Below are 27683 nucleotides of genomic sequence, written 5' to 3'. Positions count from 1 at the left end.
TAAATGAAATATTACTGCAAAAGTTTTGCCAATGACAAAATCAATCCAGCTATTCAGAGCTTACCATTGGACCTGTCTGTGCTGCTTGCAGTACTATCCATGGCAGATTTGGCCGTGTCTGTTTTCTCCTGCTGGACTGTGTTGTTCAAGACTTTAGCCTGGCAATGCGCCTCAGTGCTGTCAATCACAGTTAACAAAGCTTCTAGTGACAGAAGATGGGTGGTGTAGAGCTGCCCGGAGACTGGAAATGCATTCTAAAAAGACAAGGAAGCACATGGAGGGATAACCCACTGAGGAATTTGAATTCCTCAACTGAAATATTATTATTATTATTTTTTATTTAAATACACAAAAGCAGCCAACACTGGTTCCTTTCAGTCAAACTTGCTCCTTGCAACCACTCAAGAGACCAAAAGGTTTCTGAACATTATACACTTAATATACAGGAAAACAAACAAGTTATGAATAAACAAATGCTCTCCTTGGTGTTAATCTTAAGAGGTGGATACTGCAAGATGAAGCAGTTGTTGCTAGGGGCATGTTTCTGATGCGGCCGATACCTTGGACAGCAGCTTGGTGAGCTCCTGGAACATGCTGGAGCAGTAGTAGTCACAGTCGTAGTTGATGTAGAGCTCAGTGACGAAGCCAGGGATCCTCCAGAGCTGCACTAGGGCCTCCAGGGCCATCTCCTTCATTTCATAAGGCAGCTTGGGATTTTCAGAGGGGATTATGTCCATCAGTTTTTTTAAATACAACTGAAAAAAAATAATGAAATAGGGTCATTATTAAGGCTGGTTAACACAGATTTCACTGCCATGTAACTCCCTGTAAAAATTCCTATTTCTGAAAGAATAGTGTAAATATATAGATTTTTTTGTATAAATAACTACAGCCTTATTACAGTCAGCACTCACATATCCGACCCTATAAAATTTTGAGTTCAGCGACAGTTAAATGAGTGTGATGCATATCTGATTATTTCATCTGATTTGACGTGTATGGAGAAGAGCACGTTGTAACCTGCCTCCTACCACCTAAACAACCCCCTGCCCTGCGCACACACACACACACACACACGCACGCATTTCATACGGAAAGAAAAAATATGACGTTTGAGGACCTGTACATTTAAATTAGTTTGCGCACGAGTTAGGGGAATAACACAGTAGTAAAAGACAAAAACTTGTCAGTTTTTTCAGGGAACACAAAAAAGATACAATGCCAAAAATACATTGCTGGAAGGGCTGGGTTTTAAAATAAGTAAGCTTCCATTTAAATGTACTGTAGTTGGTTTTGTTGGTACAGTACTATATTTTCAACAGAAGTAGTATTTTAAAGATATAATTCTGAAAATATCACTTGCCAAAAGAGACAACACATGAACTGTAATACAGTACATACTTTCAAATCCGGTACATATTGTAGCAGTATGTAAAATTCCCCATTAATGACCCAACAGCAAAATGAAATCAAAATGTTACCCATGCACAGAACTGCTTAAAACATAAAAGGCAATGCAATTTAGCAAAAGATTTAAAAATAACATCAGTTTCCAGAATTAAAACAGTATCCAAAGTCAGTGTTCAAAAATGCACAATATAGTGCTTGGTAAGGCCCTAATGTCACAGTTCACTTGCAAATGAAAATGCACAAGAGCAACTAAAGATCACAGATTTAAAAAAATGCTTTACAGTATCTAAAAATGTTTACTTATTAACTTTTACATTACCATAGCTTTTTTCGTTGACTTTGTTTTTGGAGAAAGCGCTGTGTAACAGCACAGTAATAAAGACAGACAGATTTGCCATGTCAGAAAAAACAACAAAAAAAGCAAACAAACAAAAAAACGCGGGCTCAGATAGTTTCACAGATTTAAAACTATCTAAAACTGTTTAATGATTAACTTTTACATTACCATGCCTAGTCTCGGTCACTTTACTTTTGGAGGAAGCGCTGTATAATTGCAAAAAAATCGAGTGTGACAGGTAAGTGCAAGTTCATTTGTTACTCACACACATACATATACATACATATACATATATACAGACGTGCTCAAATTTGTTGGTACCCCTCCACAAAAAACGAAGAATGCACAATTCTCTGAAATAACTTGAAACTGACAAAAGTAATTGGCATCCACTATTGTTTATTCCATATTTAATAGAAATCAGACTTTGCTTTTGATTTTTTATTCAACATAATATTGTAAATAAGAAAACAAATGAAAATGGCATGGACAAAAATGATGGGACCGCTAACCTAATATTTTGTTGCACAACCTTTAGAGGCAATCACTGCAATCAAACGTTTTCTGTAGCTCTCAATGAGACTTCTGCACCTGTTAACAGGTAGTTTGGCCCACTCTTCCTGAGCAAACTGCTCCAGCTGTCTCAGGTTTGATGGGTGCCTTCTCCAGACTGCAAGTTTCAGCTCTTTCCATAGATGTTCGATAGGATTCAGATCAGGACTCATAGAAGGCCACTTCAGAATAGTCCAATGTTTTGTTCTTATCCATTCTTGGGTGCTTTTAGCTGTGTGTTTTGGGTCATTATCCTGTTGGAGGACTGTGACAGAGATCGAATGAGTCTTAGTGTTAGATCTCCCTCTCGATCTGTGAGAGCACGGTATACGAGGAACAGAGTACCCTTAATGAAATGGCACGACAATTTATTCCGTAGGGTAGATGGAAGTCGGTCAGTTCGGAAGGGGGCGGAGCCATGGCACCCGAGCTCAGTGACCCAGACGGTAAGCGGCGTGGCATCCGAGGACTGGAGGAGCGGATGCGCTCGTTAACCTCGGGGTCATGGGCGAGGGTATAAATAGGGGGCATGGCTTGAGTGATCTGTTCCTTTGCAGATGGTTAAACCAAATAACCTAGAAGGAGCCCGTCTTGTTTGTGCTAAAACCGTGAGTGATTGCTTGTCTGTGTATTTACACTGTTTGTCTTGTGTGTCGTTTCTCACAAAGATTACTGAGCATGATCCGGAGCTGCAGCCGCCGGCCAGCGAAAAACCCGGACTTCACCACGCACCTTTGCACTACAGGAACTGTCTTTTGTTTGCACCTTTAGCACTTTAATCACGCACTGTCTTTGTGTTTGTGTTTAGTGTGGGTGTCTGAACGGGACTTTGGGGTTGCGGGTCAAACCCATAGGATTTACAAATAGAAGTGATACACGCCGCTGTATCACTTCCAGCACTATTATTATTTGCAGGTTTTGCCTTAAGGCTCTGGACATTTATTAAATTAAATAAACACCCTTGCACCTGTACCAACGTTGTCTGTGTGATTCTTCTGCACTGCACTCACCTGCACGTCATTACCACTTTGCCACACGGACCCATGACCTGCGACTGAGACAGAGCTTTCTGACACTGGGCAGTACGTTTCGCTCCAGAATGCCTTGATAGTCTTGAGATTTCATTGTGCCCTGCACAGATTCAAGGCACCCTGTGCCAGGCGCAGCAAAGCAGCCCCAAAACATAACCGAGCCTCCTCCATGTTTCACTGTAGGTATGGTGTTCTTTTCTTTGAAAGCTTCATTTTTTCGTCTGTGAACATAGAGCTGATGTGACTTGCCAAAAAGCCCCAGTTTTGACTCATCTGTCCAAAGGACATTCTCCCAGAAGGATTGTGGCTTGTCAATATGCATTTTAGCAAATTCCAGTCTGGCTTTTTTATGTTTTTCTGTCAAAAGTGGAGTCCTCCTGGGTCTTCTTCCATGGAGCCCACTTTCGCTCAAAAAGCGACGGATGGTGCGATCAGAAACTGACGTACCTTCACCTTGGAGTTCAGCTTGTATCTCTTTGGCAGTTATCCTTGGTTCTTTTTCTACCATTCGCACTGTCCTTCTGTTCAATCTGGGGTCAATTTTCCTCTTGCGGCCACGCCCAGGGAGGTTGGCTACAGTTCCATGGACCTTAAACTTCTTAATAATATTTGCAACTGTTGTCACAGGAACATCAAGCTGCTTGGAGATGGTCTTGTAGCCTTTACCTTTACCATGCTTGTCTATTATTTTCTTTCTGATCTCTCTCCTTTGCTTTCTCTGGTCCATGTTCAGTGTGGTGCACACAATGATACCAAACAGCACAGTGACTACTTTTATCCATTTAAATAGGCTGAATGACTGATTACAAGATTGGAGACATGTGTGATACTAATTAAAGATACTAATTAGTTTGAAATATCACTAATCTTTTCTAAGGGGTACCAACAAATGTGCCCAGGCCATTTTAGAATATCTTTGTAGAATAAGCAATAATTCATCTCTTTTCACAGCTTCTTTGCTTTATTCTATGACATACCAAAGGCATGCAAGTATACATGATAAAATAGCTTTTAATTTCATCACTTTTCAGGCGGAATGAAGCATTCTTTCAATGAGCTGTAAGGGTACCAACGAATTTGAGCACGACTGTATATATATATATATATATATATATATATATATATATATATATAAAAAATGGGGATTGATTTTATTCTTAATACAAGGATGGTAAAACGCAACTATATCTGAGTGATGACTGTACTACCTGTTACATTGCATTGCATTAGGAACCTGGCAGCTGGTTTAGGTTACTTCTGGTAAATGACTGCATAGAGAGACACAATTTTATAAACATGTCTTCAACGAAAAAGACACCAGCTGCATTAAAGATCGGAAATATTTCTGCTAAAGATCACGCTGTCCAGTACAGATGGTGACATTTATTGTGTCTGTTGTTATTTTTACATTTATCTATGTTTTTATTTAGTTTGATAACATAATGATGAAAATTGTATCACGACATCACCGCGAGTCCAAGACCACACAGACATTACAGCGCCGACCATTACAGCGACTGCCCATAACAGCGCTACGACATCACCACGCCGAACTACAATTCAATTCCCAGAAGAATCTGCGAAGTTCACAAACGCGTCACTTACGAGGAACTCCCCCTCAGTATGCAGGTCTTAATATGACCTAGCAGTGTCAGTGAGACTCGTACTGCTCAATTGCAAAGCAGTTGCATACCAGGTTTGATGAAGATCTCTTGCAGATCGAAATGTTGATCTTGGGTATAATAAATATAAACACTTTGGAGCATACTATGTTTGTTTAACTTTAAAATCTTTCTACCCTGCACCATGAAAGACTTTGGATGTGCGTAGGTTTTCTCTTTGTTTACTAGCAGCCCCCCATCCCGTTTCTCAGAGGGTCCATTTCTCAAGTTAGATATAAAAAGGTGGTTGTTACCGCTATTTTGGCCCCAAAACTGCCTTTGTTGTGTTTCTTTTGTCTGCCACCGCCACAATATATATAAACGTTTGTTTGCCCGTTTGGCAGGGCACCTAAAAATGTAATCCTGTAAGCTGCTGGAGAATAGATTTATAATGTGTGTGTGAACTACTGGAGGACAATTTAATATATTGGAGGCTGTGTGGTCCAGTGATTAAAGAAAAGGGCTTACAACCAGGAGGTCCCCGGTTCAAATCCCACCTCAGCCACTGACTCATTGTGTGACCCTGAGCAAGTCACTTAACCTCCTTGTGCTCCGTCTTTCGGGTGAGACGTAATTGTAAGTGACTCTGCAGCTGATGCATAGTTCACACACCCTAATCTCTGTAAGTCGCCTTGGATAAAGTTGTCTGCTAAATAAACAAATAATAATAATAATAATAATAATAATAATAATAATAATATATTGTGTTCAGTTAATTGAACATTTGAAAGAGTACTCCAACATGTAAAATGAAATATTCCAAATCAAGTATAACCTCTATTATATTCTACACCGTGGTTCCAGTGACGTCTGTTCTGCAGTGCCTGTAAAGATGGGTGCACATCTTACCTCAAGCTGAAACTTTAGATGTCCTCTCATGCTTTCCAGTAAGAGGAACCACACCCTGAGGGAAGCTGCATAAAGATTTAGACGCTCCACACTCAGAAGCTAGGGTTAAAATAAAACAAATCATTTAACAATTAAATTAAGCCTATTGTTTTTACTTCTATTATGTAGCTTACACATTGATGGGATACTAGTTGTTTGTACTAAATAACTGGTTTGTGTATGTGTTATTATACTGAACTACTTAAATCGTATATAGTGTACTGTAAGTAACAGTGAATATGGTAGAGTCAGATCAGAGTTAAAGGTGATGGAAAGTCAAAGGCCAGGCTAATGAGCTGGGCCAGTCTTGGCTGTAGCAGTTATTAGTGCACATCAAATCTTTCTCTTATTAAATATTCCATCAGCAGCAGTGAGAAAGTATCAGGATCTGATGCACCCATCTGTCCATGACAGGTACATGCATTTGGATGGGAACAGATTTCAGGTGAGATAGATGTGTTTTTTTTGTTGTTATTCTAGCTGCAATTAGGCTAATGCCCTGGTAGGCTGTATTTGTAAATAGCAGACATCCTGCCTGTCTATTCCTGTACTATACGGGGGCTTAGCTGTACACCTCATGCTTATCTCATCTGTTCTGAAATCTCAGGCAAGTCCATATTGGTCTCAACAAGCATATTCCCCAGGGTCAAACACTGTTTCTATAGTAACCGTAGCCATTGGAGACCTTGCGTGGGTGTGTATGAGAAATGGACCATGTGTATGTAGGCAAACTAAACAAAAATAAGCCATCTATTTAGGTAGCTTTTAATTAAATGTAAACTTTAAAAATGTTTTTGGCAACAAAAGCAGAGACTAGTAGAACAATGCCACTTTGAAACAAGAGGTATACCTCTGTAAAAATGTTGGCACTTTAATGACATTTAAGATTAATGAAAAGTGATGGCTCCTGATCCAGTCACAGATGGGGCATTATTACTGTGATTGTACCCTGGGGATATGACCATCAAGTATGCACATTCAAATATTAAATGATGAAATGTAGGACAGTTTGGTATATGCTGATGCGTTGGTATATGCTGTAGTGCACTGAGGTCTCAGATGCTGACACAGAGCTTGGTATATGCTGAAGTGCACTGAGGTCTCAGCTGATGACACAGAGCTTGGTATATGCTGTAGTACACTGAGGTCTCAGCTACTGACGCATTGCAGCTCTGTAATAACCAACCTGGAAGAGGTGCCGGCAGAGCTCATCCTTGACCAGGCCGAGGAGGGACTGGTAGTTGGAGATCTGAGCGGATTCCAGACCCACAGTCAGCAGCTGCAGTCCCATGTGGATCATCACCTCAGAGTTGTGCCGGTCATGAGGGTTGGTGAGAGAGATGAGGAAACGGAACAGCTCCCGGATACAGGGAAGGCCATACGGAACCAGGGCAGCACCTGTTTGAAGCAGTTAAACAGCAAGTTCAATGTTTCTATTAGCAATGCGATTGTCTTTACATTGTTACTTTCAGGGTGTTACCTCTCCTTACCCAAATTTTAATGGGATTAACACTAGAACCGTCACGGCAGTCATTTTGACGGTTTGAGGGTTTCAAATTGAAATTACTCTGCGTGTCAAAGTTATGCGTTTGTCCGTTTATGACTTTTCCTAAATGCATGTATTAAATACCCTGACGGCATTTGAAAGGCAGGATCACGAAAATAAGGAAGCTATAATCCTGCCCACCTAGAACTGCCAAAGCAGTCATTTTAACTGCCTTTTAGAATATATTTTTATTTTGAATATAACCTACAATATCCTATTTTTTATATATACAAGCCTGTTGTAATCTCTACTGGACCTGGCAGCCATCCATTCCTTCGTTTTGTACAAGGAATTGTGGTGATAATTTAATGAGCCCCCAATTATGAGGACTGAGAATGAGTATGATAAAGTAATTGTAACATAACCTTTAAGCTATCTCAAGACATGCCTTTAGCTATGTATAATCAATATTTTATGATAAAATTATCTAGGGTGTTACCACAAAATCCTTCCATCTTACCATCAAAACTACATTCATAGTCCGGTGTAATCAAAAGTTACACTGAACATATGAATATATTTTACAGTAATCATCGAATTATGGCTATAAATATTATTGATTCATTCGGCATATGATTTAAGGTTTAGACAATATTCAACTGATTCAATTCAGTGTTATCATATATCAGTGCTTGTTTCAACATACAAAAACAAAATGACAAATCTTGTTGAAAGTAAATACCTTTTATTTGAAAAGTTACACAAATTAGTAATTGTATTAGATTGTAAGAATTCATTTTCAATGTATAATCAAGCATTATACCATGTTCACAAATTAACCATATATTCAGTTGTAATTAAGATTCTAAATATATTCAACAATGCATTCATATTCTATCTCGTAATTCAACATCTCTTAATATTACTTCATAGTTCATACAATTTAAACAGAATTAATCATACAATCGATTTATGCACCATGGAAATAATAGTTATTTAGTTACCAGTCCTTATGTGAAGAAAGCTGTAACTGTCTCGCAATGAAGAATTACTGTATATAGCTTTCTCCTCATTGTTAAAACGTTTCAATTTAGAAACTTGAAATCTGAAGTGTAGTCCTCTCTATTCAAGGTTGTTAAAGAAAAAACAAGATGGCTTTTTCTTCAGGACTCTATGTCCCACTATGCAACGGAACCATACAACAAATGGTTTCCTCTTCCTGTGTGCTTCAATGCGGTTTGTTCCCAGTTTTAAAAAGCACTTTGGGTTTAAGTAACTTCTGTAGTCTTACTGTTTACTTCTTTGTGTATTTTAGCATACTTTTAGATTTAGTAGCAACAAAAAGTATTTTTATTCATCATTTGAATTAAGAGCTTTTCTTCAATAAGTCATTTTCTTGTTGTCCAGTAGCTGTGTTTTAGTTCCTTGAAGTTAGAATGTTGAGATTTGTTGAGTCTTCAGCAATTCAGTCCAATTGTACACACTTGATGTTTTTTCAAGAGTAGTATTTTCTTTTGAGAGATTGAGAGTTATTTGAGAGCTTTAATTTGTTTGAGAGACAACGATTTTCCATGCTGCAAGCATTTTTATAACATTTGAGAATAGGCGTATCTCTCAGATTATTGACATTTAACTGGACGACTCTCCTAGTCATTCCATTGGTAAACCCTCCACCAGGTAATTTTATTGGCTGTTTTGAATGTAAACAGATGACATAACTTCATCAAAAAGACACCTCCCCATCTTCATTCAAACAAACGGTTGTAAATCACAGAAAATGCATTCAGTTAAAAATACTCTTGTGAAATAACTTGTCTTAAGTTATTAATTTTTACTTAACCCTTTGCAGTCCATTTATTAAGTGCGTGTCAGGTGCGTCAGGTCCAATTTATTTTCACACGCGCAGTTAATTTTAGACGCGCTGTTTAAAAGTATTTTTTTTCCCCACAGTCAAACGTGTTTAAAAGGCCCTGCATATCAACAAAGCACTCACTAGGCATCTCCAGCCCCGCCCCACCCTTTCGTTCGCTATAGCTTTCACATATGCGAAGAAATAAATAATAATAATAATAATAATAACAACAACAGTCGTACATACCGATCAATCATCTCCTGATCACTCGTTTTATTACCAAATGCCTCAATAATGCGATCCAAGTCATTATTTTAATACTATAACATCTCAAAAAAGCTCTGCAAATGTCTGTGATATTCTCTGAGCGCTGATTCAATAGCAGCCAGCTTGTTTCCTTATGGCCGCCGTTATCTGATGCCAGGGGCAAGTATGACTATTCATGAGATACGCCCTTTTTTTTTTTGGCTTGTCTCGGCTCCTGTCGCTCCCACTCGGCCATTGAATGGTTTTCTCTGCTTTTTCCTGAGAAAAAACGACTAGAAACCCGTTTTTTGCGTCTTTTTGATGATGTCGGACAGGGTCCGACATTGGACTGGATAGGAATAATTGCAATGTCGGACCAGGTCCGACATAGGACCGCAAAGGGTTAATAATCACATATAATTTCCTGATGTGATTTCACACAATGCAGTACCAAAATAAATAACATGTCCCATAATTATCATTCTAATAAATTAATTAGATTAATCAATTTCCTGAATGATAAATTACTTATTTTTTAGTGATTTAAGTAAGGCTTTTAATACCCTATATTTTCAATATTTGTAAATTTACGAGTTCACAAGAATACTGTTTTTTTTTTATAACAGCTAACATAAATCACCAGCGAAGCCAATGCATTTTAATTACAAACTGAACCATCTCCATCGTCCACCAAATGGCAGTATAAACACCATTTTGACCAGATTTTGTATTGAATACACATTCCTTTAGACACGATGTCTAGCAAGAACCTTACATGGTCCTGTTACAGTCAGCACTCGGATATCCTTTACCCAGATACACGTCAGTTACATTTTACCGGGCTTGTATTAGGAATAAAATGAATCCCCATTATATTTATGTAACAAATTAATGCACTTACCCATCACACATGATTTCCGACTCCGTCACCAGTTTTTTTTTTTTTATACAAAGCCCATCTCTTCAATGTTACAATGTACTTGTTATACTGGCACAGCCTGCGTTTTTTTGTTGTTTTTTCTGGCATGGCAAATTTGTCTGTCATTATTACTGTGCTGTTACACAGCGCTTTCTCCAAAAACAAAGTCAACGAAAAAAGCTATGGTAATGTAAAAGTTAATAAGTAAACATTTTTAGATACTGTAGCATTTTTTTTTTTTAAATCTGTGATCTGTAGTTGCTTTTGTGCATTTTCATTTGCAAATGAACTGTGACATTAGGGCCTTATCGAGCACTATTTTGCAATTTTGAACACTGACTTTGGATATGGTTTTAATTCTGGAAACTGGTGTTTTATTTTTTATCTGTTGCTAAATTGTATTGCCTTTTACATTTTATGCAGTTCTGTGAATGGGTAACATTTTGATTTCATTTTGCTGTTGGGTCTTTAATGGGGAATTGTACATAATGCTAGTACAATAAGTACTAGATTTAGAAAGTGTGTACTGTATTACAGTCCACGTGCTGTATTTTGGCAAGTGATATTTTCAGAATCATATCAGTCTGAATTATTTACTCGAATTTAAGTCACACTTTTGTGGCCAAATAAAAGTTCAATTTTGGGGGAAGCAACTTGGATTTGAGGTTTTTAGTTAGGGTACCAATTTACATTTGTCAATTATTCTGGTGCACTTGAACAAGACCAACTGTACACAGTACTGCCCACTTTTAAAATGGCTGCACAGCGAACTTCATGAAAATTTTTTAATGCAGCTTTTAAAAGAAAAGTAATTTTGTTTGCTGAAGAAAAGAGAAACTGCGGCATCTATGTGTCAGAAGATGGAGATGCAATCGAAAGGCTATGTAATACTATAATATTACCAGTATAGTACTTGTTGAAATGATCAACGCGGGTCTGGCTTCAAAATGAACAATCATTTATTTATAGATCTTTCTCTATCTGGAGGAGTACAAGAAACAGGAACACTAAAGTATGTACTGCTTAATGGTGGATTCTCCATCGCTCTCTGATTCTCTAACTTACTCACTGTTATTATGGTCTGTGTCTGGTTTAACTACGGGAACCCCACTAGTGTAAACTCCAAAGTGCTAACTCAAACCTAAAATGAACTACACATTTCTGGCTTGTACTAATTTTGCTTGCGAACGTGACAGTCACGTTGGCCAAATTAAACAAACAAGGACAATAAAGCAGACTGAAATAAAGTTCAAGGTAATTTCCCCTTTTCCAGCTACAATAAACTGCAATGCCTGTCGTTCAATACTGAAAGTACTATACATATTTTCTTTTCTCATTTGCATTTGTAATATAATAGGTGACGTACTCTGATGCTTTAATGTACTGTAATACAGTGTTCCCTGCTGGCACCTAGAAATTAAAAAGTAATTTAACCGTTAATTATTGTGTTTTTTTTCATTAAGAGTTAAATGTGACTTGCATTCAGGATTTTTTTTTTTTTTGGTGTCCGTATTTGGGGGTGCGACTTGAATTCGAGTAAATATGGTACTACTGTTGAAAATATAGCACTGTACCAACAGAACCAACTACAGTACATCTAAATGGAAGCCTACTTATTTTTAAACACAGTCCTTTCAGCTATGTATTTTCTGACATTATATCTTTTTCAGGGAACACAAAAAAACAGACAAGTGTTTGTCTTTTACTGCAGTGTTATTCCCCCAACTCGTACGCTAACAAATTTCAATGAAAGAATCAATGAAATACCCGTCTGGATGAAAAACTAAACTAACAGGAGGACCGTCTTCAAATAGTAAAATATTCAACACAGATTGCTGTTAATATCCTGCCTCCACCCTGCTGAATCAAATCTTCCATGAATAATCTACCATCATCATGCTCCTTCTCTTGTTTTATGTCAGATATAAAGAAAAAAATAAGAAAAATAAAAAACGGCAACAGTGCCAAAAATACACACTACAATATACGTCTCCCTGTACAGTTCCTCAAACCCAAGTCATATTTTTTCTTTCTGTGTGTGTGTGTGTGTGTGTGTGTGTGTGTGTGTGTGTGTGTGTGTGTGCGTGTGCAGGGCAGGGGGTTGTTTTGGTGGTAGGGAGCAGGTTACAATGTGCTCATCTACATGCACTTCAAATCAGATTAAATAAATCAGATATGCGTCACACTCGTTTAACCGTCACTGAAGTAAAAATTTCATAGGGTCGGATATGTGAGTGCTGACTGTATCAGTTTCAAGATAAAGGGTATAAATAAAATCTGTTTGAAGCTCAGTACTTGCTCTGATAAAGATTTGAATTTGTTCAAGCAGGAGTCTTTTATAAAATAGACCAAAACGAGTTCTTTCAATTTATAATCCACTTAAGTCTGGCTGACCAACACAGCAGGGATTCTCACAAAGAAAAGCAGCAGAAACAGAGCTCAACCAAACAAATAAAATAAAGACAGGTTTAAAAAAAAAAAACATTCTTAATTTGAGCAGGAGCCCACAGGCCCACACTCTTTGTATAAAAGAATCGACGATTTGGAGAGCTCCCGAGTGGCGCATCCGGTAAAGGCGCTCCACGTGGAGTGCAGGATGCGCCCTATAGCCTGGACGTTGCCTGTTCGAGTCCGGGCTATTCCACCGCCGACCGCAGACGGGAGATCCCAGGGGGCAGCGCACAATTGGCCAAGCGCCGTCCGGGGGGGTGGGGGTTGGGCTTAGGTCACCCAGGGTGTCCTTGGCTCACCGCGCACCAGCAGCCCCTGTAGTCTAGCCAGGTGCCTGCAGGTTTGCCTATAGCTGCGTTGTCCTCCGACTGTGTAACTCTGAGGTGGCTGCACGGTGGGTCTGCAGTGTGAAAAAAGTGGTCGGCTGACAGCACACGCTTCGCAGGACAGTTTGTGTTCGTCTTCGCCCTCCCGAGTCAGCACGGGGGTGGTAGCGGTGAGCTGAGCCTAACAATAATTGGATATTCTAAATTGGGAGAAAATGATAAACAATTGGCGACTACTACATAAAAAATAAATCGATGATTTCTATGAAGCAGTACCAAATGAATCCTTAAACACAGTGATGTTATTCCAAGGGTAGTGTATATAACCGTTCTTTTCCCCACCTTCCTTCTGAGTGGACTGGGTAAACCTCACTCCCCGTGGATTCACATAGTCCATGTCGTGTACTGAGGCAGCATCCGACTGATCGGCCAGTGAGTCTCGGTCCTCCAGCACCTCAGGAATGGACTCCACCGAGGCAGACTGGGTTCTCTCAACCCTGGGACCTTCATTCTGAGAGGAAAGAGGAGATATTCATTATTATTAAAACACAATAACAACAACAACCACCTGCCAAGGATATAACTCCCATTGTAAAGATGTCAGCAGCATCCAGAGCATGTACAGCCATGGCCAAAAGTTTTGCATCACCCTATAAAATGAACTAATTTTGCTTCATAAGTCGAATGAAACCTGCTGAATAATGTTACATTAACATATTGAATTACATACCGCTTTGTAGTTTTACATCTACTTACAAAACAAACTGACAAATTGAATAATCTGACATTTTCGAAATCTAACATGCAATACTGTACTGCTATTATGGCTTCCGATAGACTTTTGCGATATCATGTTGTAGTTTCTTTGATTACATGATGTTAAATAAAAAGTTAATTTTTTTTTTTTTTTTTTAATTCTCTCAATCCTAAAATTCTAAAAGTTTTTGCACATCGGAACAACTGCCCGTGCATATTTTCATAAAAACTGGATCCCAAAGCACAGCATTCATTTGCTCAGTCAAACGTGTGTCAGGACTGTGAAAAGTACACAGTACATTTACAGAAATGGATTAATGTCTTGTAAAAACATAATAGTGTGACATACAGTATATGTATCCATTAACTAAAATTGATATATCAATTTGCCAATGTCCCACAATTTCATTTACAGTAAATAGAAAAACTTTTTGTAACAAAACACATTTTCTATATTTAGTCAAAAGATGTTTTTGACCCTGGACGTCGTGTGCTGTGCTCACTCAAGCTGATGTGGCAATGCTTTCCTAACCACACTCCACACTGAGATCTGAATGAACCAATGGACCAGCAGAGTGTGAGCGTACCTGAGCCTCTGGCTGGCATGTCTCACTCCTCTTGCTGCTGCCCTGCTCCCCGGAGGGGCTGGTGGCCGGGGTGGTGCCTGTGGAGCTCCCCTGGTCCAGGTCTGTCAGGTCCTCCTTGGAGGTGGTCTTGGAAGAGATCTCCAGGCCACTGTCAGTGGTGGGGCTGGAGATGGAAGAGGGGCCGCTGTCAGAGCTGGGGTGGAACGTGTACATGCCTGGAGTGGACTGTTCAATGAAGGGGACTGCACCTGTAAAACAATACAGAAAAATGTGTGCATTTTTAGAACTCTGGGATTCAAGTTATTGCTGTTGTTGCTGGTTGTTACTAAGAGGGGCAACACTGACTATGTTATCCCTTACCTAGCAGTTTGTTTCTCAGCTATGCAGTGTTGGGTGTGTTTCGGGGGTGTGTGTCAGGGTTGTGTGATGGGGGTGTGTGTGTGTGTGTGTGTGTGTGTGGTGGGGGGGTTGTGTGTGTCAGGGGTGTGTGGTGGGGGGGTTGTGTGTGTCAGGGGTGTGTGGTGGGGGGGTTGTGTGTGTCGGGGTCGTGTGGTGGTGGGGTTGTGTGTGTGGTGGGGGTTGTGTGTGTGGTGGGGGTTGTGTGTGGTGGGGGTGTGTGGTGGGAGGGTTGTGTGTCAGGGGTGTGTGGTGGGGGGGTTGTGTGTGTCAGGGGTGTGTGGTGGGGGGGTTGTGTGTGTCAGGGGTGTGTGGTGGGGGGGTTGTGTGTGTCAGGGGTGTGTGGTGGGGGGGTTGTGTGTGTCAGGGGTGTGTGGTGGGGGGTTGTGTGTGTCTGGGGTGTGTGGTGGGGGGTTGTGTGTGTCGGGCGCGTGTGTTGTGGGGGGGTTGTGTGTTGGGACTGTGTGTCAGGGGGGTTGTGTTGCCTCTTTTCTTACCCGACAGGTTGTTGCTGCCCATGTTCTGGCCCAGCTGCTCCCCAGAGATCGAGCCGGTGTGGGATCCGTGTCGAGTGGGGCGGGGGGAGCGCTTCTGCTTTTTCCACTTAGAGGAGTCGCTCATCCCACCGGCCCTCATCTTCAACTGCAATGAAAACAGGACAGTGTACAGTGAACAGAAGCAGACCCAGTGGTTTAAAAAGGACATTTTTCATGGAATAGTTAGTATGCATGGTACGTTATGATCTGATCAGTAACAGTGGAAAACGACAGAGAACGCACAGAAATAAGTACTAGAACCCTCATAGGAGGACTTTACAGTCTGCTAAGGTCGGCTTGTGCCATAAAATTTCCCGAGCCGAATGTGAGGGCATTTAAAAAAAAACAAGAAGGGACTTACCAGATGGTAAAGCCTTTATAGGAGGGTTCTATTGTCATTAGAAAATGGATACAAATGTACATTTTTCTGTTTGTTTTTGTTTTCTGATTTTATGTTGCTAATGGATACAATGCTTTCCTCATAAGTAATGCAGTTTGCTCAGAATTCCATGTGTGCTCTGGTAGCCTTCAGGCTTCAATATCCAAGCGGTGGAGTACGGCGCGTGGATATTATGTATTAATACATGGGCAGATTGTCAGATTTTACTAAAACAACTACACATCTGTTTTTAGATCAACTGATTTAATGTCATTCTAATATGCAAGACTTGAACTGTAAACTTGAAATGTTCTGTTTGTTGTGCTGCCTGCTTGGCCTTACAAAAAGCAGGCATTTTTTTAACGGTTATGGAATTTAACATTTAAAAACTGTTAATCAAATAGATGTATGGGTCTGATTTATTTCAGATAGACACTGGATTTGTATAAGAACACAAAGCTCAGCCATGTTTTTCTTTTCTTTCACTTTTGGGGTTCACTGGACCCGACTTACATAAGTAAGACAGAGGGGGGCCCTTGTTATGATTTGGCAGAGGCAGTTTAAAAGAACCAAAGCTCAGACATTCACACTATGGACCCACCCTCCAAAAGAGCACCTGCAAAGGGGCAGGCGCTGTAAGAGCTGGAGCAGAATGTACCAATGCACTTGCACCCCCAACTTTGGCTTTATCCACCTTTAATTGGTTTAGAAATATGTTTGAGGTCATATTCTAATCTTTTATTGTTCCACTTGACATTCATTTTTTTTAAGCTTTCCTTACCTGCACTCGTTTGTTTTTCCACAAGATATTGTAAGCCTCAAGAAAAAATGGCAGGTGCCAGTGATTAGTGACTAAAACATGTCATTTGTGCACAATGAAACTTCACTCGATGCAGCAATGGAAACACTCAGCATATTAAAGAGAAGGGCCAAGAACACCACCATGCATGGAATGCCTTGAATGCAAAGCATGTTCACAGAAACACTGTGGTCATCCTCTGGTATCACATACACACAATACACACGCAAACGCATCTTTGAAATATAAAGGACGAAGAGAAAGCCTTGTTATTGCGGAGAGAAGGAATGCACAGCACTTAATCTTTAGTAACTGGTTGAAAGAGTCTTAGTTTACTGGTCAAAGAGTGGAGACCATTTATTCTGTCGTCCCTCACTGGACTTTTCTTATTTACATGATTATAAAAGGCAGTCAGCTACAAAGTAAAACTTTCTATGGCAAAGACTTCACTCTTCAGTTCTAAGACTATTCCTGTGCCTCAGCCATGACTGCCATGCTAAATGAATGGATAAGGCCATGCACACAAAGTGCCCTTCCTTTTAGGGTGCTGTGTATTGTATTCTATTTATTGTTGCTTTTATCATAAAAACATGTTCTATGTATTTGGTGCATTATTTACCCACAGAAAACAGCTATTTAAAAATTAGAAGTTCAAATTCAGCGAGCTTAACTAAACCTCCCAGTCTTCTGCTTTGTGCACTGGCACAGTGAAACATCATATTTATATATATAAAAAAATAAAAAAGTATTTTTCTTGAAAGAGCTTATCAAGTCAAATAACAATACTACTACTAGAGTTGAAAGATAACTTGCTTGCGATTATTTGTCTTATTTGCAGCCTACTCTGAAGATCTTTTTGCTAAAAAAGCAATAACATATATCTTGGAAAATAGGTCTCTATGAGCAACATCTACGAAGTTTTGCACCAGAGCAAAGTTTGCTTCACAGATTTGAAACCAAATTGTTTCTTATTAGTTTTTGAAAATTAAAACAACTTTCCACTCCATTTACAAAAAAGAGGAGGTCCATTTTATGAAAACATAACATGTGACACTGGATAAGCCAAAGACTTTTTGATGATCTACTTTGTGTGTGTCCACCACTACAATCTCAGGATTGCCATTACTCTTTATTGGTTACTGATCAGTTTAACAAACATACTATTTTCAAGAAATGTCCCTGGAGCAAACGCTTAGTAAATCTGTCCCTTTACTGTTTATCACTGTGTTTACATGTTAGGAGTATTCTAAATAACCGGGTTGGCTAAACACTTATTCATTTTAATCTTTCGTACATGTGTTATCTGCTTTCAAACAGGGTGATCTGTTGAGCCAGTGGAACAGCTACACTCGTAAAGGTATGCTTTTCTTTGGAGTCAACTAATTGACCCTCTTTGTAGAATGAAATCAGAAAATTGTGTGAATTGTATGTGAATGTGGTCCCTGTGTAAGAGAGCTCACTTTCTGTACTTGTGTAAGAGAGCTCACTTTCTGTACTTGTGTAAGAGAGCTTACTTTCTGTACTTGTGTAAGAGAGCTCACTTTCTGTACTTGTGTAAGAGAGCTTACTTTCTGTACTTGTGTAAGAGAGCTCACTTTCTCTACTTGTGTAAGAGAGCTCACTTTCTGTACTTGTGTAAGAGAGCTCGTTTTCTCTATTTGTGTAAGACAGCTCGCTTTCTGTACTTGTGTAAGAGAGCTCACTTTCTCTACTTGTGTAAGACCGCTCACTTTCTGTACTTGTGTAAGAGAGCAACAGCTGTACTTGTGTAAGAGAGCTCATTTTCTCTACTTGTGTAAGAGAGCTCACTTTCTGTACTTGTGTAAGAGAGCTACAGCACACAGCAGAAGAGACTAATGGAACTTTCTGAGGGCTAATAGTTTAAAAGTCAATCTTTAATATTATTAGGTAACCAGAGAAGGCTGCAGATAAGATATAAAATCGGCATAATTTTTTTTTTTTTTTTTTGAAGATGTCCCCTCCCCATTGTAGTTTGACAACAATTTCACTGCAAAACAAGGCTTATAACTTTGAATAAAACCCTGAGAAACAGGTAGATGTCACCCATACTGGCTCCTGGAAACCAATAAGCAAACTCAGCCCCATGCACTCTCCCCAAAAGTCATGCGGTGTCTTACAAAGACAGTAGAAGAGGTCGAATGCAGGTCTAACAATATTTAAGTTTTTAGTTACAAAACTTGTGTTATAAAACAAATACCCTCTCTAATTGATTGATGTTTTTAGCCTGTTCCACACATTTAAGCTCCTTTTTGTTGAGGATGCATGAAGAAATCTGTGGTAAACAGGCAAATGTGCAGTTTTAAATAAACAAAAAAAAAAAAAAACAAGAAGCAGACGTCACAGACATACTACACAGTGGGGAACAGAGATGAAGTGTAACACAGAGCAAACAGGATTGGAAGCAGCAGGCTAAACAGAGAGCAGACAGGTATTGTGTTGCTTTAACCTTCTAGAATCTCATAAGCAAATTAAACACGTTCCAATTCCGCCAGGGGAATCAATCTAGAAAGAACGCAACATTCACAAGTTTATGATAAGTAGTTTTCATTTTTTTTATTAGTATCTTATTACAACTATAGTATTAATAAGTTAACAATTCTGTAGATTTCTTCCATTACATTTTATTTGTAGTAGATTTCTCCCACGGACAACCTGTATAAGTACATGTAGAAAGTAAAGTATTTATATAATGTACTGCGATTCCTGGGCTTGAATCTTTGCTACCAGGTCTGCAAAAGTGAGGTGTAAAAAGTCAGCAAAGTTCCTGTTTCTTTTCTTTCACATTCTGAATGCTTTGTAGATAAATGGCATCTCAGTTTTGACAAACTGACAAAGGACGCACTGGGGCTTGGGTCGCCCTCGGAACCAGTCAATGTAAATAACAGCGCTGGTCCTCGCTACGTTACCTTGTGTAGCAAATTAATCTATCCATTTCTAACACAAATTATTATTCACCAACCTTGCTCGATGTACATGAAAAACACACCAGAATACAAAAAAACGAGGTGGGTAGGAAGCAATTTAAATTAAAAAATGATTGGAGAGTGTACAGGATGTTACTTACCACTTCTAGTGGGCTGTGTGTAAATTAAAACGTGACTGGTAGCACGCAGTTCACAAGTCAAGCTATATATAGAGCCTATTGTTTTACATTAACTTCTGTTACTATATGCAGCTAACCTCTCCAAAAACATATGGAAATAAGAGGTATATTCCTATACCCCTGGCAACACTGTAGCACATATTTTATATTGTTGAAATGAAAAGTAGTAAAACGATTCCCTGAAATAGAAATGTAACCATTACCTCATGGGTAATTATTAACGATCGGCATCGATATGAAAATTGTATATCGTTACCGTGCACGTATTTCAATATTGATAGAGAATATCGAAGTCTTCCAAAACACAGAAAAATATAATAACACAATTGTAATATGAAACATATATGAAAATATACATATAGATGTTAACAGATATGTACATAAAAAAAGCAATAACTTACTTCAACTTCGCTTTGCTTCACAATATCCATGGAGAAACGTAAGGTCTTGTTATATTGTTTTAATATTCCATGCCATCATCAGCCACCTCAAAACCAAAATATTTACAGAGCCTTGCGAAAGTATTCGGCCCCCTTGAACTTTGCGACCTTTTGCCACATTTCAGGCTTCAAACATAAAGATATGAAACTGTAATTTTTTGTGAAGAATCAACAACAAGTGGGACACAATCATGAAGTGGAACGAAATTTATTGGATATTTCAAACTTTTTTAACAAATAAAAAACGGAAAAATTGGGCGTGCAAAATTATTCAGCCCCCTTAAGTTAATACTTTGTAGCGCCACCTTTTGCTGCGATTACAGCTGTAAGTCGCTTGGGGTATGTCTCTATCAGTTTTGCACATCGAGAGACTGAAATTTTTGCCCATTCCTCCTTGCAAAACAGCTCGAGCTCAGTGAGGTTGGATGGAGACCATTTGTGAACAGCAGTTTTCAGTTCTTTCCACAGATGCTCGATTGGATTCAGGTCTGGACTTTGACTTGGCCATTCTAACACCTGGATATGTTTATTTGTGAACCATTCCATTGTAGATTTTGCTTTATGTTTTGGATCATTGTCTTGTTGGAAGACAAATCTCCGTCCCAGTCTCAGGTCTTTTGCAGACTCCATCAGGTTTTCTTCCAGAATGGTCCTGTATTTGGCTCCATCCATCTTCCCATCAATTTTAACCATCTTCCCTGTCCCTGCTGAAGAAAAGCAGGCCCAAACCATGATGCTGCCACCACCACCATGTTTGACAGTGGGGATGGTGTGTTCAGGGTGATGAGCTGTGTTGCTTTTACGCCAAACATAACGTTTTGCATTGTTGCCAAAAAGTTCAATTTTGGTTTCATCTGACCAGAGCACCTTCTTCCACATGTTTGGTGTGTCTCCCAGGTGGCTTGTGGCAAACTGTAAACGACACTTTTTATGGATATCTTTAAGAAATGGCTTTCTTCTTGCCACTCTTCCATAAAGGCCAGATTTGTGCAGTATACGACTGATTGTTGTCCTATGGACAGAGTCTCCCACCTCAGCGGTAGATCTCTGCAGTTCATCCAGAGTGATCATGGGCCTCTTGGCTGCATCTCTGATCAGTCTTCTCCTTGTATAAGCTGAAAGTTTAGAGGGACGGCCAGGTCTTGGTAGATTTGCAGTGGTCTGATACTCCTTCCATTTCAATATTATCGCTTGCACAGTGCTCCTTGGGATGTTTAAAGCTTGGGAAATCTTTTTGTATCCAAATCCGGCTTTAAACTTCTCCACAACAGTATCTCGGACCTGCCTGGTGTGTTCCTTGTTCTTCATGATGCTCTCTGCGCTTTAAACGGACCTCTGAGACTATCACAGTGCAGGTGCATTTATACGGAGACTTGATTACACACAGGTGGATTCTATTTATCATCATTAGTCATTTAGGTCAACATTGGATCATTCAGAGATCCTCACTGAACTTCTGGAGAGAGTTTGCTGCACTGAAAGTAAAGGGGCTGAATAATTTTGCACGCCCAATTTTTCAGTTTTTTATTTGTTAAAAAAGTTTGAAATATCCAATAAATTTCGTTCCACTTCATGATTGTGTCCCACTTGTTGTTGATTCTTCAAAAAAAATTACAGTTTCATATCTTTATGTTTGAAGCCTGAAATGTGGCAAAAGGTCGCAAAGTTCAAGGGGGCCGAATACTTTCGCAAGGCACTGTATATACTGCACTGAGCAGGCTAGCCAATCCGGAAGTAATTTAAGCGTATAAATGCATGGCACATCTAAAAGTATTAATGCTGAATGTTGCATTATTTATTTGTATTTATTTATTTGTTTTATTTAGTAGGCTGGCAATTAATTTTACCCAATTTTTCTCCCAATTTGGAATGTCCAATTGTATTTAAGCTCAGCTCACCACTACCACCCCTGCACTGACTCGGGAGGGCGAAGACGAACACACGCTGTCCTCCAAAGCCTGTGCTGTCAGCCGACCTCTTCTTTTCAAACCAACACACCCCCCCCCCCCCGCTCGGCCAATTGTTCGCCGCCCCCTGGAGGCTCAAATGTTGCATTATTTTGAGAAGTGTTTTGCTGTTTTAAAAGTACATCTCATTAAAAATACATTAATAACAGTGTAAGTAAATCGCATGGAAAAAATGCAATGAACCACAGTGACGCATGTGCATATCTCAAAATAATCCCGGCAGTGCTTTAATGCAGCATGCAAATAGCGTTTGGTACCTTGTGAGCACGTTCTGAATGGAAGAATAAAAAAATGATATAAACATATATCAAATTATTTAAGACCATTTTCCTGTTTATTATGTGTTTTTGTGTTGTTTGTTTTTAGGTGTGTATCCCTTTAAAAAAGACGGTCCAGTTTAATTAGTTGATGCATGCACTTTTTGAAAACAGGATATACTTTCCGGTAAGGGATTGGCCGGTGAGAGGAAACAGGTGAAGAAACGGTGAGTAGAGCACACGAGAGAAGGTACATAGGTTGGTTGTGGATTTGTTGTTTTTCTTGATTTATAACTATTGAATGTTAGAAATACATTTGTTAATCGGTTTCTTAGAAAAAAAAAATATCAATCAGTGGAATAAACGACCACTGGCACAAGTATCATCATCATTTTTCCTTCAAAACTGCTGCAATCATGGACACAGCAACCTTGAAGGTTAATGGTTACATTTCTATTTCAGGGAAACAGGGTTATGATAATAACCTAACGTTCCCTATCAAGTACAAAATGTAACCACTACCTCATGGGTAGAAATAACAAAGCTGTCGCAAGGCAATATTGCAGACCAACTGGAATGCTACAAGGCTCAGCAAAGGCCACCTTGCGCGTTACCATGAGGAACCCAGTACAAGTAGATAGGGCTATAACATTAAGGGAGAACTCGCCTCTATGTTTATGCTGTAAGGGTCAAGCTCGAAGCCGCCCTTAACACTCGTTCCAAAACCAGGGTTTTGTGGATCCATGACATTCAACCGATAGAACCGCGTAAAAGTATGGGGAGTAGCCCACACCACTGCATCGCAAATGTCCCTGAGAGATGCACCCTGGAACAAAGCCCACGTAGTTGGCATGCCCCTGGTAGAATGGGCAGTGAGCTTCTCTGGAGGGGGCAAATTGGCTCGTTCATATGCAGTCTTAACCGTATCTGTAATCCATCTTGATAGCCTCTGTTTAGACAGAGCTTTCCCATGGGACTTAGCCCCATAACAGATAAAAAAAACTGCTCAGACTGCCTCCAACTTTCAGTTTTGTCCACATAATACGCTAGTGCCGGATGAAAAGCCTCAAGATCCACCGTCTGGTTAATGTGGAATGCCATAACGGTTTTCGATAAAAAAGCAGGATTAGTGCGAAGTGTGACTTTCGCCCTGGCCTCTGCAAAAATTAAGCAGGCTTTTGCAATTGAAAAAGCTCTCACCCACCCGCTTAGTGGATGTAATCACAAGCAAGAAAGCCGCTTTCATAGAAAAATATGTCCTTGAAAGGAAGTCCGCTGCCCAATTCGCAGTGAAAGGAGGTGAAGGTGCGCCCAAAGCAACAGCTTGAGGGCAACCTGGTGGAGACTGGGGGACCTGAGGCCACCCTGGTGGTTTATGTATGCCACCACTGTAGTGTTGTCCATCCGGACAAGCACATGTCTGCCCTGAACATCCTGTAAAAAAATAAATAAATATAAGGCTAGAACTCCATACTCCTTGCGCTCCCCTGCCATTCCATACGGCGCCCCAGCCGAGGCTGGACGCATTTGTGGTGACAACCTCTCTCCTGGTAACGCTGCCCAGCGCTACGCCTAAGCGTAGGTGAGCAGGCTGTGTCCACCAGGATAGAGCCTCCAGACACTGCCGAGACACCGTCAGAAGACTGCCGCGGTTCAATGTGGGCTGAAAAACCCTGATGTTGAACCAACCTTGGGGAGGTCGCATGTGCAGAAGACCCAAAGGAAGGGTCTGGGAAGCTGCTACCATCAAGCCCAGGAGTCGTTTTCTGTTGAGCTGAAAAAGCTTCAGACAAGCGGCTATTCTCTGCACTCTTCTGACAGAGTGGACAGCATGGTCCTGGAATCCAGACGTGCTCCTAAATAGGAGGCTATCTGTGAAAGTGCAAGCTGGCTCTTTGCCCAGTTCACTGACAGACCTAGCTGAAGCAGGTGGTCTGTGACGAGTTTTGCGTGAGCCCCTGCCTGCGCTGGAGATTGAGCACAAATGAGCCAGTCGTCCAGGTAATTGAGCACACTGATGTCCCTGAGTCTTAATGGGGCCAGAACAGCCTCCATGCACATGAAAGGTACAGGGGGCCTAAAGAGAGGCCGAATGGCAAAACAAAACTCGTACGATGTCCCTTGGAAACTGAACCAGAGGAACCGCTTACGCCCTGATTTTATCGAGATGTGAAAATAAGCATCCACCGTAGTGAACCAGTCACCTGGCCTTATTGACTGCAACAGCTGCTGCATAATTAACATTCTGAACCTCCATCGACTCAGATATGGATTGACCTGTCTGAGGTCGAGGATTGGTCCGAGGATACCATCCCATTTGGGCACCAGGAAGTACCTGGAGTAAAACTCTTCTTCCAAGTGAAGAGGATGAACTGTGCAAATAGCCTGCTTCTGCAGCACGGCTGTCACTCCTGAGACAACACCAATGCGTCTCGTGGCTCCGTAACTAACGTTGTAGTCACGCCCTGAAATGGAGGAGGACCGTGTCTGAATTGCAGAGAATAGCCAGGTCTGTACAGTATTGAGCACCCAGGTGTCCGAGGTGCATTGACGCCAGTACTCCACGTGACTCCCTGAAAAGAGGCCCCGGGTCTGTGGCAGCAAATTGCTAGGGTTGCTGCTTTGTTTGAGGCAGCCTGAGGCTTTTGCCTCTGCGCTTGACGGTGGAACTTATTGAAGTTTCCTCTCTGCGCAGCCATGGGTCGGTTGTGGAAACCTCCTCTGGCTTTAGCAGGAGCTGGCTGTGCCGGTCTTTGAGCCTGCTGGAACCTTGGCCGCCAGTTGGGAGCTGGTCTACGTACTGGAGGAGGTTGCTTGGGAAGCAGATAAAACCAGTTCCTTCATAGACTCCCACGGTCGACCAGAGCGCTGTAGAATATCATCCACCGTAGGACCAAAAGAGTGTCCTGGAGTAATGGGAGCATCCAGCAATGGTGCCTTGTCCCCATCTGGGACAGCCAGAGCTGATGTCTTGCGGCTATTTACGCAGCAAGGTTCCTGCCCACTGCCTGCTCATTGAATTTTGATATCTGGAGGAGGTTCTTATTCACCAGCCGCAGTTCCTCGAGCTGCTGGTGTGTGGGTCTGTGACTCTGTGAAAGAGACTTTAACAAACAGCTCTGGTAAGCCACCAAGATGCTGTTGTAATTGCCCAGCCGCGCAGCAAACGCACCAGCTGAGTAAGCCTGCTGGAGAATAATCTCCAGAACCTTGCATTGTTTATTTGGTCAGGTAGTGTCCTTGTTCAAAAGCACTAGCTTTGGTGCTTGCACTTGTAATGCAATAGCGGCATCTACTGGTGAAAAATCAGCCAAGCCAAGCTTTTCTGCCTCATGTGAGCTGCACAGCGTCCCCAAGGAACATGAAGCAGCAGGTGCTGTAGTCGGGTGACCCCAGGATAAACCTCAAAAAGGAATTCCAGATGTACCGGAGGAGACACCTAAAAAGGAGCGGGATAATCATCAAAAAATAAAGTGTTTCCGCTTGTCATCTACAGGCCATGGGACATTTAAAACGTCAGTGGCCCTCTTAATCAGCGGCAAAAGCTCTGCTGACAATGATATATGCGCTACTGGTGCTGCGCCACCTGAGTCACTCTCCTCAGAGGGGAACTCTTGATCGACTACCTCCTCAGAAGCAGCGATAGACAGCAGAGCCTCTTGCTGCCATCCTGCGTGTGCTACTCCCTGTTGCTGATGGCACAGAGGGAGCAGGTGTAGGAGCAGGTGTAGGAGTGCGGTCGCACAGCAGCTCAGCCAACATGTTGCCCTGTTGGGAGACTGCCCCCCAGAGCTTATCCAGCTGCTCAGAGTTCTCCGATCTATGAGATCGGTGGCTCTTTCTCCACCTCTTTTTAGGAGGGGAAACCGGAGAAGGGGAGGGAGAAGGAGAAGGAGAGGATGAGGAAGACCGCGAAGCCAGTCTCCTACGTGAGGTTCTACTCTCCCTAGGTATAGAGCCCTCACGAGAGGATACAACACTCTCTTTTTGAGCCAAGGAAGGAGGGGTGCCTTGTCCAGGTGGAACGGACGAAGAGCGCTCTACAGAGCTGCGTGTCACTCGTTTCTCCAGTGTACGCTTAGAGAAAGATGCATAAAATTCACAGGCGTTGCGGTTGGCGAGTGCCTCTCTTGCACACTCCATACCCAGACAGGCAGCGCACCTGCCATGCCTGTCCTCCGTGGCAAGAATGAAACCCTGGCATGATGTAATCGCAGTAGTGTGCAATGCAAACAACCGTCAGCTGTAATTGCTATAACAGTATAGCATATATTACTAGTACCTAAGGGGAACAACACACGCAGCAATGTCTGTCTAGCCTCGGTTACTGTGCCTAAGCACTATTACAGGACTGTATAGAATGCTTAAACAACACCCGCACTGCATTATAGTACAATGTACGGTACACAAAGTGTCAATGGTACGATGCGGTGCACAGCATATGGTGTGGTGCACAATGCACGGTACCCCTGTTACTGTATGTTACATGGTACACAAGGTACTATGCAACTGGTACGGTGCATCACGGTACGGTGCACAGAGCACGGTACCCCTGGTATGTTACGGTGCATGGTATGGTACAGTGGGCAATGCACAGTACACACGGTATGGATCAAACGGTACTGTGTACGGAGCACGGTGCGGTGCAATGGTAAAGTATGCAAATGGTACGGGTGTAAACGGTACGGTATAGTACCCAATGCACGGTACACACAGTACAGTGCAAACGGTATGGCACGGTGTACAGAACACAGTACCCCTGGTACGGTGCACGGTATGGTACAGTGGGCAATGCAAAGTACACACGGTATGGATCAAACGGTACAGTGTACGGAGCACTGTGCGGTGCAATGGTAAAGTATGCAAACGGTACGGCACGGTATACTGAGGAAGCAATATGCAGGATGCCCACCTGAATAGCTTCTGATTTAACACAACACAGCCCTAAGACTGGTGGAAGCCTGCTGTCAAGCCATGACAGCCTTTGCAATGGCACTGCAAGCAGAGACCAGAGCGGCAACAAAACACTGCGGGAAGGACTGCGAGCAGTCAGATCCGAAGCAGAGCTGAGCCCAGTAACTGCTAGGGAATCGGTAGGGTAACCTCGTTCGTTGTACAAAGTCCCTGAGGGAACAGGAGCAGGTCTGGGACCTATAGTTACCACAGAAGCGAGACAGGGATGCCCACCTATAATGCTTTTTGGCTAACCAACAGCTTGAAACCCGAGGAAAGCCTACTGCTAGAGCCCTAACAGTCTTCACACTAATTCTGCAAGCAGATCTT

The 27683-nt window shown here is 41.3% G+C and overlaps 1 protein-coding gene across 6 annotated transcripts in view; it reads right to left on the bottom strand.

Annotated features, from left to right (window-relative positions):
• gbf1 (golgi brefeldin A resistant guanine nucleotide exchange factor 1) overlaps positions 1-27683 on the bottom strand; it is a 197705-nt gene that overhangs the window by 55858 nt on the left and 114164 nt on the right. For 4 of the 6 annotated variants that reach the window (XM_059035693.1, XM_059035694.1, XM_059035690.1 and 1 more), the window contains exons 9-16: positions 16595-16630; positions 15396-15540; positions 14503-14750; positions 13502-13670; positions 7066-7277; positions 5841-5939; positions 561-755; positions 65-254 (exon numbers count right to left, since the gene is read on the bottom strand). In XM_059035693.1, the coding sequence (XP_058891676.1) occupies positions 65-254; positions 561-755; positions 5841-5939; positions 7066-7277; positions 13502-13670; positions 14503-14750; positions 15396-15540; positions 16595-16630 (1294 nt within the window). The remainder of the gene's footprint in view (positions 1-64; positions 255-560; positions 756-5840; positions 5940-7065; positions 7278-13501; positions 13671-14502; positions 14751-15395; positions 15541-16594; positions 16631-27683) is intronic. The other 2 variants (XM_059035695.1, XM_059035692.1) reach the window with 1 other exon arrangement.

Source organism: Acipenser ruthenus, chromosome 13 (genome assembly GCF_902713425.1).
Source record: "Acipenser ruthenus chromosome 13, fAciRut3.2 maternal haplotype, whole genome shotgun sequence".
NCBI lineage: Eukaryota > Metazoa > Chordata > Actinopteri > Acipenseriformes > Acipenseridae > Acipenser > Acipenser ruthenus.
Note: the sequence above shows the minus strand (reverse complement) of the source record. Positions and strands in the feature narration are given on the sequence as shown.